The 12,816-nt window shown below is 43.3% G+C and overlaps 1 protein-coding gene across 1 annotated transcript; it reads right to left on the reverse strand.

The window, feature by feature from the left end:
* Positions 1-6,219: 6,219 nt before the first annotated feature.
* Positions 6,220-12,223, reverse strand: SNIP1 (Smad nuclear interacting protein 1; the record flags this gene model as incomplete). Its single annotated transcript, XM_084242025.1, has 4 exons — positions 6,220-6,484; positions 7,623-8,221; positions 10,611-10,713; positions 11,997-12,223. The coding sequence occupies 4 exons, from the start codon at positions 12,221-12,223 to the stop codon at positions 6,220-6,222; spliced, it is 1,194 nt and encodes a 397-aa protein (XP_084098151.1).
* Positions 12,224-12,816: the final 593 nt, after the last annotated feature.

Raw genomic sequence — 12,816 nt, forward strand, 5'->3', positions numbered from 1 at the left:
AGAATTAGCTAGGTTTTTTGTAGATGTTCTTTGAAGACATCAAGTTGAGGATGTTCCCTTCTTCCTGATTTAGGGAGTTTTTATCATAAATGGGAGTTTAATTGTGTCAAATGTTTTTCCTACATCAGTTGACATGATCATAGAAAGTTTTTCTTCCCTAGCATCCTGATATAGTGTATTACCTGGACTCATTTTCAAATGCTGAACTAGCCTTGCATGTCTTAAATAAACTCCACTTGGTCATGTTATATAATTCTTTTTATATATTGCTGGATTCAACTTGCTAATATTTTATTGAAGATTTTGCAGCTAAGTTCACAGAATATTGATCTGCAGTTTCTTTTCTTCTTTTTTGTTTCTTCATACTGTCCCATCTGGTTTTGGTATCAAAGTAATATTGGCCTCATAAAATGAGTTGGGTGATGTTCTACTTTTTTAATTTTTGGAAGAGATGATATAAAATGGAGCCAATTCTTGAAATATTTGCTAGAATTTTTCAATGAAATCATTGCCATCTGGGCCTGGATATTTCAACAATTTTTAAATTACAAACTCAATTCCTTTAATAGTTGTAGGGCTATTCAGATGATCTATTTCATGGTTTTTGAAGAATTGGTCCACTTCATCTAAGTTGTTAACTTTATGTATAAGAATTTTTTTTAAATTTATTTTTGCATAGAAGAACTGCCATGTAGGCCAGAGGTGTAGGAGGTGAGAGGATCCACCAGAGGCAGAGTGGGGAGCAGAACAGGTGGATTCACTGAAATACACTGCTAAGGGGAGCAGCAGGTGAGACAGGTCTATTGTGTCATGTGGGTTAGCTCCCTGGCCAGGGATCGAACTCAGGTGATAGCACTGAGACAACCCTTAGGCCACCAGGGAGGTCCAAGAATTTCTTTTGACCTGTTTTCCATTTTGCTAATTTTCCCTGAAGTTTCTGTTAAAGGACATCCACTAATGGGTTTACAGTTATTGAATTTTTCATTTCTGAAAGTTCTACTTGGCTTCTGAAAGAATTGTCATTTCATTTGTTGCCATCTCTCATTCCTGTGGTTATGGCAAGTTTGTCATTTATTTCTTTGAAAACAGTAATCATAATCATCTTCAAGTCTCTCGTAATTCACGTCTTTTAAGAATCAGTTTCTGTTTTGTTATATCTGTTATTTCTCACCTACAGTGCCTTTTCTTGTGTGCTTTAAAAAAAATATCTCGAGGCAGGGGGGTGGGTGTGGGGGTGTGTGGAAATAACTAGATGGGAGAGAAAGAAATCCTTTCTTCCAAAGAGTTTTCATTTATTTCTATCAGACACCTGGAGGCACTGATAGTGCAGGGTCATTTAAACAAAGTTCAAGGCTTAAGATTTCCTGATTCATACATTTCCAGACTATGAATCCCCAGGAGGATTCAATTTCAGATCCACTCTTTTATCCTAAGGGTATAGTCCTTTTGGCATGCCAGCGATTTTGTTTTTGTGGGGAAATTTTTTTATTAGAGTAGGACGTAGGCTTTGGATTTTGATTTCTGCCTCATTCAACCTAAGGTGAGGTCTGCTTTGCTAGAATGAAATATGGTTTGCCTATATAGATCAAATGTGGTTTGTAGGTATCTTTGCTGTATTTCTCTCTGGATTCTCATTCACCTTCACTTTGGGCCTAATAACTTTTCTTGGTGTCAATTCTGGGTCTATGAGAACTTTTGCTGGGGGGGGGGGCTTATATTTTACGCAAAAGTCTTACCTTTATTTTGGCAGGGAAGTGCAGAAAATTAACTTAGTCCATCATTATCAGAAAACAAACATCCCATGTACACTTTCGGAACTTCAAATGCTTCCAAAGCCTCAGTAGCTTATTACTTTGGGCATTTTTGAATGCTAGTCTTTCAGCCTAGAAATAGTCCTTTCTTTCCTCATCCACACTGGCCTCTTTTGGTTAACTGGCTATTCTTACCTGACTCCCAAATCTTTGTTAAATCCTATTGCCAATGCTTCTCCTATCTAGCAGTTTGAGGCTGCAGTGTATGTTGTTCTGCAAGGGGTACATTGTACATGATGTAGCTCACCATTGCAAGTGGAGTATAGCGCAGTGTGCCATCTGAAACAGTGACCAGAATTGGCTTGAATCTGGTCCTGCCTACCACTGTGACCTTAATCTGTGTGTTTTTGAACCCGCAAAATGGACTAGTAGATGCCCACCTCATAGTTACAAGGATGGAATAAATTCAGGTATGCATTAGTGTGCATGTGAAATGCTTATAACTGTGCCTTGTAGTCGATATTGCGAAGTATTGGCCAGTTTTTTTTTTACTGAGGTCTCAGTTAATGGCATTTTGTAGGCACCCAGTTATTGAGTATTTGTCTGTTTTCATGACTTAACATGATTTCCAAGTAGCTCTGGCTATGACTTGGGGAGGTGAGGATTTGCCTGAGCCATTCTCTATCCCCGAAAATGCCACCCACAGTGATTTCATTGAACCCCTATGAATCAAGCAGCCTAATGAGCTTTTTACTTCCTCAAATCTCTCCATTAAACCCTGCTTGGGTGGGGAAAGGGGGGGCATTGGTTGGGGTAGGGCAGCTGAGAAGAACAATCCAGAAGAAAGACCCTACACTGGACTGAGATGATTTCTCTTCCTAGCTCTACCACTGACTTGCTGTGGGACTTCAGGTAAATACCTTAATTTCACAGGGTTCTATCCACATACTCCACTCTAGTCATGTTGTCCCTTGGATGCTGCGTCAGCACAACGTCCTCTATTCTGGTTCAAAATCGACCTATTCCCTAAGGCATACCTCAAACGCCATCTTTTGCCCACAGTACAGCCTACCTCCAAATTACTGCTCCTTTATTTCTAACTCACACTTGTAAATTAGTTGCTAACATAGCAAACTTATGCAACCACTGACTGGAATTACTTTTACTTTAGAATAAATATCAACAAATCAACTGTCTTAAAAAAATGTTTTTCCCAAAGAATAAAGACCTCTATTACATGAAAGGAGGGACGATTTATTTGCCTTTCTGGGCCTTGCTTTTCCACAGATAAAACTCCAGCCCCTTGCCCTCGAGCACATAGCCACCTGCTTGGCCACATTGACCTGGTCTGGAAGCGATGCGTGCAAGCTCACCCCACTGAACTGCTCCTCCAGAGACTGCTGATTTTGGCATTTGTTCCCTTTCCTCATATTTCTTCTGAATTTTCTTTGATCCTCCCATTTAACAAGCATGCTAAAAACTTTACCCAAGAGACCAAATGAAGCTTTAAATTCTCCAACTTTAATTTCAATTAAGTAGACTTTTCACTTATATAAACTCACATGCCCAGGGACATGGTGGTGGACTCAGTAAATTCTCACAATGCTGGCATATTGTTCGTGTGTCACACCGAGGTTCTGACTAACAGGACATCACTTCGTTCCTCACATCACGACATCAATTCCTCAAAGGGAAGGATGTCAAAAAAAAAAATAAATAAATAACCATCCGTGCACCATACCAAATAATAAACCTGAAATATAGATTTAAATTTTAAGTCTTTAAAACCAAGTGATATTGTAGACTGGTAGTCTCAATAAAATAATACAAAATTAAAAATTTTTTTCAGTTATCTGCATTGCTCTGCTTTTGCTTATCACCAAGATACAGTGTATTTCCAAGTTACATCATCAGCCGCACTCAATGGACTATCCTTTGTTGCTGTGAGAGTGAGGGAACTAAGGATGACTAGAGGAGGCAAGTTGGGGAAAATCTGATGATTCTGTCCCAGACCTCAGCAGAACTGTAGACCACCAGAGGACTTGGGAGGAAGTCAGAAGCAAAGGGCTGTTTCATAAACAGCTTCATTTCCAGACAAGCCAGCCGGGGAGAAGATGGGTAATGAAAAAAATTGCAGAGCTAAGATGAGCATGAGTTATTTAATGAATTACTTCAAGAAAAAAGCATGTACCTTATGTTAACTTCAAGTTAGTAACCAGCTGGTGATATTTGGCATGGAGGTGGGTATTGTCTTGTCTTTGACCCTCTTTCTTTTGGGGGGAAAACAAAAACCAAAATGGTAGGGTGAACACCTTCCCTTATGCCTGGCATGAAGAATGTCATAACCCAGAAAGCTATTCCTCTACTAAAGCGAACATAATACACAATTAGGATCTCTTATTGAGAAATGAAGGCAAAGTGGTCATCTACCATTGTGGCCATAAGGATGGTGTTTGAAGCAAAGCCCAAGTCTACCAGGGAGCAGTAGTGGTGGCACAAACTGAACAAGGAGGCCCTGGAGAGAGATGCCAGATTAGTGCCCAACCCCAGAAATAGAAAACCAACAGTTTGGCTCAAGAGAAAAACTCATCAAAACAGAACCTTTAGACATGCACATACGAAACACGTGACAAAATTAGGAAAACAGCAGTCCTAAGGACTAAGGTAGACTATTTTGGGAGCAGGGTACCAATTGTTGTAGCTTCTCCTCATCTTACTTTTCAATGAATTGACCTTATCAAGTGTTTTCACTTCCAAGAGATCTTTTCATTTCTTTTGAGTAAACCTTAGGCAGCTGTCCCTACCCACACAAGTCAACATTCAGCCCTGAGTAAATGCAGGCATGTGAGACCTGAATGGAAAAGACAATCTAACAGGACCATTAAGTTTCAGTCCAAGTGGCACTGACTGAGCTGCACCATCTCTCCCAGCTCCCAGGCCAGCCCATCAACACCTCAGGTAGAAAGGCATAGACAGGCAGGCAGGATGAATGGTGTGCGCCCCACTGTGGGTAACTATGCTGGGGAGGAAAACCCCTGCACCGCCAATTCAGAAAACTGGAGCTGCTGCTTCAACAGGACCAACATTCTCTTGCCAAGATTTGGAGATCTGGATGCCAGATCTTATTCCTGTTTACTGTCTCCTCCTCTCGCCCCATCACACCCTCCACAACTACCTGTTTTTACCTCAAGAATACTGATACAAAGATTCCATTAGCAACAAATAGACCTACTGACACAAGGTCCTGTCTGCTAGGAAAGTATTACCCTTTGAAATGGGGCTATATTTACAAATTTTATTATTTTTTATCCCAAAATTACATATAAATGAACACCTGCTCGTCAAATGCAGGGAGGCCTTTGCCTTAATGCAGTATTACATTTACACCACAAAACATTCTCATATGAAAATCAGAATGCAGCTTTCACACACAAGTTTATATATATATATATGTACACACACACAATATATATATATATGTAAGTAGTTATGCCTTTTCTACTTACATATATTCCTCCGTGGAAAATTAGAAAACTGGGCAATCCCCATGCTTTCCAGCCTTGGGAATGGAAATACCACCTATCTGAACTTTGTTTAAAAAGATGAAACATGTAAACTACACAACCTCCTTTAGACAGATACACGTATTGTTAGAATAAAGCAAGGACCCTGACACAAAAATGACCATGTTTCTCAAAGGAAAAAAGAATAATGTTTGAATAAAAATGCAAAGTTGAAGAACAGATAAAATGATCCAAATTGTTATGTACATGTTCCATGGAGAAATCAGAATTCTCTCCCAGGAAACAGATCCATGACCCCTTTCAGCCTTTTGTGACACTCACCCAGCACCCACTGGCAGCAGCCATGTACGGTCAAGTGCTTAAGCAGGCTCCACAAAGCATCTGTGTAAGTCCAACAGTCAATAGTGAGGTCATGTGGTAAATTCCCAACCCCCAAAGATGAAGTGCAAAATCAACTTCTATGACTCAAGAGCTCAACCAGGTCAAAGTTTTGGTATACAGTGGAGGCTGTTTTGGTGTTAACCAAAGCATAGTAAGAATCTGTTTTGGGGTTTGCCCTCAAAACAAAAACCCGGTCCACAAAGCTTACCAACTATATAAATAACTGTACAAAGAGAACAAGCCACGATTCTCCCCTAACCAAGGGGTTAGAGTTTCCTAGGCAGCAGTTTTTAAAGCACCAACTAAAGCCACAACGCTTCTACTAAAAACGATGTGTTGGTGAAACTGTTCTGAAAACAAATGCCCACAGGCAGGTGGCTGATGTGCCACAGGAAAAAGTCCAACCAAAGAGAAGTCAGTGTTCTTACACTGTAACATAAGCTGGTCAGCAACAAAGACTTAAGGCAATAAGAGGCATTACAGAGAGCACCGCAGTGCTCCCTGAGTTAATCCCAAAGCCTCTGAAGAAAAGGTCTCAAGAGTTTGGGTGGTTTCTTAGTTTGCTAGCTGTCAGATACTTCCTCCTCCTCCTCGTCATCCTCATCTTCTTTCCTGTCCACTTCAGAGGTGTCAGAGGATTCATGAAGCAGAACATATTCTCTGCTGCTGAACCCAAACTTAAGTACATCCTTTTCTTTCAGTTCATAGTATCTCTGAGGCTCAATGCGCTTGTTGTTCAAGAATGTCCCATTGCCTGAGCCAAGATCGATGATGTACGGCTTTACCCTGCGGCCAACTGTCCCATCTGCACGGGTGTATTCCACAAGCCTGGCAGAGATAAAGAGAAACCTGTGAGCAAAATCCTACCTTAGATCATCCAGCTCTTTGCAGCCTAAATGACATACATAAGCTGGTGCAAACACAGTTCAAGTACAAACTGCAGAAAATCAAGAGGAACATGGCCCTAGATCTAGAACAAATCTAGAAACTTGGACTAGTTTAAACACACATTTAGTAAACAAGGGAAAACTGGTTGCTACTGGGATGGGAAAAGGAAATTCAAGGTAGATCAAAAGCTATTTAAATCCAAGGCTTGGGCCTCCCTGGTGGCGCAGGCGGTTGAGCGCAGCACTGTGAAGCTGTCCGTAGCCTCTGCAGCGCCAGTTCGATCCCAGCCAGCTGGCCGGGGAGATACCCACATGGCACAGCAGGTCTCTCCTGTCTCACTCGCTGCTCCCCTCAGCAGTGTCTTTGGTCTGTCTGCCTGTTCTGTTCCCAGCTCTGTCTCTGGTGAATCCTCTCACCCTCCCGCACATCTGGCCTGTACCCTGGTTCTTGTATGTATAAATAAATAAATAAATAAATCCAAGACTTTCTGTCATGGTTAATAAAACAGATTTTTGCATTGTTTATGACATAATGCTATTTTCACTTATATCGCAACACATTTTAGTTCCTGTCCCACAGGGAAGGAAGTAGTCAGGGGAGCTTGATCTGAGCCAGAGTTGGACCATGGTGATAATTTATTAGGCAAGTCACTTGCCTTTGCTGAGCTTCAGTCTTCTCATCTGTCAAGTGAGGATATTAGTAACTGTCCTATCCTCCTCACAGGAGTGCTGTGAGCATTAAACAACAGATCAAAATGTGAAGACAGATTCAGCTGACAGACATGCCAGGCATTCTCCTTTACAGTACCATTTAGTTCTCGTAATTGCTAGCCCTGTGAGGCAGGGTGGTAACAGGCCCAGAGAATGGCCTGGAAAGTAGTAGTGGCAAGATGCAAAACCTAAATTTCTTACACCAAGTTCAATGCTTTTATGTAAATGTCAGCAAGTGTTCAAAGTGTAGTTAGGATGAATATTAGATACAAGGGATTCTTGTGCACATACATGACACAAATCTCAGTGATCCCTAGACATTCAGCTTGTGTTGACACTTCAGTTTCCTTCTGCCAATGTAGACTTACCGATACTGAAAGACGGCGTGCTGCTTTGAACAAGAGGGATGATCAATGGGAATGTCCGCAATACGGCGATGTCGACCCAGGAGGTAAGCGCTCTGTCTATGAATGTACATGACTGGAAGCACTTCATCATTTTTAAAGGGGTAGAGACGCCACCGTTTTTTTGGGATCCGTGCTTCTGGGGGCTCACTATATTTAATGACTACACCCCGGAAGGTGTTGGTGTCCTCAAGAAGTGCTCCAGAAAGTTCGAAGCTTGGTTTTTCTTTAACAGGCACCTCTTTGTCTTTATTGTTGCTGCCAGGTCGAGGAGCCAACTCCTGAGACTCATTAGCACCGGCACTAACTTCATTCTTCTGGCGATGCTCTCTTCGCCGGGCATTATAAAACTCCCGCTCTGCTTCCTGAGTCTGCAGGTTCTGACTGTCTCGATCCCGGCCTTGAGCCTGCCCACTCTCAGGCCTCTCATTAGAGGTTCTCCTCTGGTGGGAATGGCCCCGGTGTCTATCTCGGTCACTGTTCCTAGCTCGCCGGTGTTCCTGTCCAGATGACTCACGGTGCTGCCGATCCTCCCGTCCTCTTCTGGGATGATCCTCCCGCTCCTGAAATCCAAACAGATCCAGTAACTTAAAGGCAGTTCTCGATTTAGGAAGAAGATGCATTCAGAAAGTCATTTGTGGGGCCTCCCTGGTGGTGCAAGGGGTTAAGACGCAACCTATGAAGCTGTCCGCAGCCACTGCAGCACAGACTTCGATCCCTGGCCAGGGAGGTGACCCAAACGGCGCAGCAGACCTCTCCTGTCTCACCCACTGCTCACCTCAGCAGTGTATTTCAGTCAGTCTGCCTGTTCTGTTCCCTGCTCTGTCTCTGGTGAATCCTTTCACCCCCCTCCCCCGCACATCTGGCCTGTACCCCAGTTCTAGTATGCATAAATAAATCTTTAAAAAAAAAAGTCATTTGTGATTTGAACTTTGGCACCCAATGTCACAGAGAAATAAGGTTATCAGTGGTGGTTATGTTCCCTTGAAGGCCACATAAACTACCTAGCCCACACTGCTGCCTAACTACAGCTCTACAAACATCAAAGCCCATGTTCAGAGCCCTAGAAACATGAGTACCTACAGGCAAACTTAAAGGGAAGCATATGTAAAAAGTAGAAATAACAAAAATAGGCAAGTCTTATCAGAAGAAACCTGTATAACATGTAACATTAGACTTTTTTAAAAATATGAAAAAATTAAAATGACTTATTAAAAGACTCAAAATTGAAACCCAGTAGAAAATGTTCACAGCATAAAATAAATTAATAAGTCAATAATAAAAACAATCCAACAGAAAAATGGCAAAAAAAAATTACCAATTTTCAGGTGAAGAAAACTAATAAACACCAAAGACAAGTTTGTTCTTATTAATAAACATAGCATCAAACTTCAAGAGGGAGTCCTGAAAGTAAGAGCAAGGCTGGAAAGGGGTAAAGCGATCCTGAACATGTGCACAGGTGGCAAAAAAATAAACAAATAGATGTTCATTAGCAACCAGAGAAATGCTTAAAATCACAGAATGGCTTATCAGAATGGCTAAGATAAAAAGCAATGCCAACAGCAAATGCTGGTGAAGATACAAAGAAATTACAGTCTCACTTCCAGGTGGGAATATACAATGATACACCCACTGTTATAGACCAAGTCGTGTGCCCTCACCTCGAAAATTTTTGAAGTCCCAACTCCCACATGTCGGAATGTAATATTTTTGTTGGGTTTTCCAGAGATCACTTCTTTTAAAAAATGATTAAGATGAGAGTTGAGGCCCTAATCCAATATGACAGGTATCTTCACAAGAGGAGTAAGAGGGAGGAAAGGCCATGTGTGGACACACCTGAAAAGATAGCCACTGGCCAGCCAGAAAGGCTTCAGCAGAAACCAAACCCGCTGACACCCTGATCTTTGACTGCTAGCCTCCAGAACTTTTCAGAACATTAACTTCTGTTGTTTAAGGCATCCAGTCTGTGGTATTTTGTTATGAAAGTTGTAGCAAACTAATAAAAGCACTCTGGAAAAGAGCCTGGCAATTTCTTTTAAAAAATTAAACATGCAACTACCATACAGAACCCAGCAGTTGCACTCCTGAGTATTTATCTCAAAGAACTTAAATCTTGCGTTCACACAAAAACCTGTACACAAATGGTTATATAGAAGCTTTATATATAAGAGCCCAAAACAACCCAGATGTTCTTAAATGGGCAAATGGTTAAATCCATACCCTTGGATACCACTTGGCAGTAAGAGGAATGAGGGAATGAGTGAACTGATACAGGTTACCTGAAAGTAGAATGTTTCCATTCGGTATGATTTGGTAGATTATTTTTGGTGTCTGGAAACATTCAAAAAAACTTTCCATATAAATTAATGACAACAGCATTCCCAGACCCGAAAAATCACCAACCGAATCACACCAAATAGGAATATTCTACTTGCAGGTAGTTGGAAAACCTGTAGCTGCAACAACCTGCATTAATCTCCAAAGAATTCTGCTGAGTGAAAAAAATTAAAACCTAAAAGGTTACATACTGTTTGATTTCACACATGTAACATTCTTGAAGTGACATTATAGGAATGAAGGGATTAGAAGTTTGGGGGAGTTGAGGGTTAAGCAGAGGAGGAAGGTGCATGTGACTATGAAAGGATGACAGGAGGGATCCTTGTGATAGAATGTTTTCTATCTCAACTATACTGATGTGATATTGTACCGCAATTCTCTACGATGTTACCACTAGGAAAAACAGGGTCAAGAGTAAACCCCTGAATCATTTGTTTACAACTGCATATAAATTAGCAATTGCCTCAAAATATAATTAAGCTTAAACAAGAAGGGAAAAAAATAAAGCCCAGTTTTTAAAAAGCCCACCATGGGTACAGGTGAACCCATACACAACACGCCTCAGATATGGCAGGAAGAGGCTCTAGATAGGGATCCAGTAGCAAAACATCTTACCTGCTTCACTTTCACTGTTGAGTGGTGAGGACTTCGGCTTCTCTTGCTCCGGGGAGACTTGCTTCTTCTCCCTGAGGTCTTACTTTTTTTTTTTGCTGGGGACCTTTTCAGAGCACGGTACACACAGGATTTTATCTCAATTTCCCTTCCCCCATACAAATCAGCTTCAAGTACCAGGTTTACCTACTAACACAAACACATCTGTGAAGGTCTCTGATGTTCATAAGAGAGGAGTGAGGGGCTTCACTTTCTTGGTCCTAACATCCACCTTGAGTTCTAGACCCACATACATAACTGCCTCTGTGATCCTCCTCACTCAGACAACACAACCCTCGATTCCCAGCCCCTCAAAATCCTTTCCTCTCCCAGTTTTTGCTATCTCAGTAATCACATTCAATCCATCCGCAAGTCCTCTAGCTCTCTCCCCCCTTTTCCACCTCATCCCTGTCACTCTCCTTAATCACAACACTGGATCTCCCCCCCCCACCAAGTTCTAGAACAATTACAATTAATTCCACTTAAGGTTTTTTGAATGGGATGTTTCCTCTGCCTAGATCTTCGCAAGGCTCGATTATTGCTGTTATTCAGATCTCAGCTCACATGGCACTTTTCACAAACTTGCCACTTTCCTCCAACCTCTCACTGTCACATTTTTACTTGCACTAGCACTCGTTACTAGCCGAAACTATTTTTTTTTCTTTTGTTTTTTGTGGGACCCTCACCGGTGGCCGGGGATCGAACTGGCGCTGCAGAGGCTGCGGGCAGCCTCGCAACCCAGCGCTCATCCGCCGCGCCACAGGGGAGGCCCCGAAACTATTTTCTTTATTTATTTGTTATTCTGCCTCAGGACGAGAGCATGTCTATTTCCAGAGATAAAGGCCTCTCCCTTATTCACTCTCGAGGCCCCAGTACCAAAGAGTCTTTAACCCACACTAGCTATTTAGTAAGACTGTGTGGAACGTGTGAATAAATATGAACGCGTCGCAAGAGAACTTTTCACCCCAGAATATCTATCACGTAAGGTCGCCTAGACCCACGACACTTTGGGGAGCAGATCACTGGAAAGACAACCTCCTCACTCGATATGCAGGCAGACGAGGAAACGCCTTCCTTTCAACTGAAACGACCAGGGAGTGCACACCAGCGAGAGCGGGGTCCTGCCCACGAGGCGTCTGGCGCCTAAAGACGAGCGACACGCTGGGAGGTGTGTGAAAAACGCAGTGAAGTCAACCGTCCTCACCACCAGGCACGACCGAGCCCCCTCCAGCGCGGCAGGAGTAAGCCCAAGCCGCGGCGCTCGGCATTCAAGGTGCCTCAGCCGCTAACCCTGCCCTCCTCTCTCGGGGAGCCCAACGTGAAGTCCACACGGGGCCGCGTCCCACGTACCGGCTGCCTCCTCGGACGCGGCTCCCGCGGCGACCAGCGCGGCCCGGCTCGCCGGCCGGCGGGGACGGGCTGCCGCCGGAGGAGTCCGGGCGCCGCTGGGCGGGAGGCGCGGACTCGGGGCTGAGGCGCTCCTGCTTCACCACCACCGTCGCCGCCGCCGCCACGACGTCCCCGTCCCGGTGCCTCCGCCGGCTTCCCCGCTCCCGCTCGCTTTTCACCTCCTTCATTCTAAGATACCGGCCGAGCAACTGAGAGGAGCAAAAAGAGATCCGTTGCGTTCCTTTCACTGAAGGAAATGACGAGGTTGACCTCCGACTTCCGTTTCCGGGGTGCGTGGTCCCCCAGAATGCCTCGCGGCGCAGAGGCTAAACACGTGACGGCTCAGTGGGCGGAGCCGTCGTCCCTCGGCGGGAGTTTTAAATTTCAAAGGCGAACTTCTAGGGGAAAGTGACCCTGGCGGTGTTTGCTGCCCTGTCATTGGTAATCGCTGACACCCTAAAAGCGCAGTAGTATGGAATTGTTTAGCTAATCGATGGACGTTATGTCCTCCACAACGCTGTTCACACAGTCTATGACGAGTGAACAAGCCCTGGCCTGTGAAGCCAAGGAAAGAGGACACGGAATTGTGCTCAGACTGTGGTGACGCTTCCGTTTGGAAATACGAAGGAAAGATAAATGCAGTTATAAATGGTAGCCCGGGGCCAAATTATTAGTCTTTTTCTCTCTGTTCCTAAACTATTATGTTGTCATGTCTCCATTTATTTAAAAATAAAATTTTTTGAACCTCTGAGAATTTTAGATTCCTTCAAGAGTCTTCCCT

Source organism: Talpa europaea, assembly GCF_964194135.1.
Source record: "Talpa europaea genome assembly, chromosome: 9".
NCBI classification, from domain to species: Eukaryota; Metazoa; Chordata; class Mammalia; order Eulipotyphla; family Talpidae; genus Talpa; species Talpa europaea.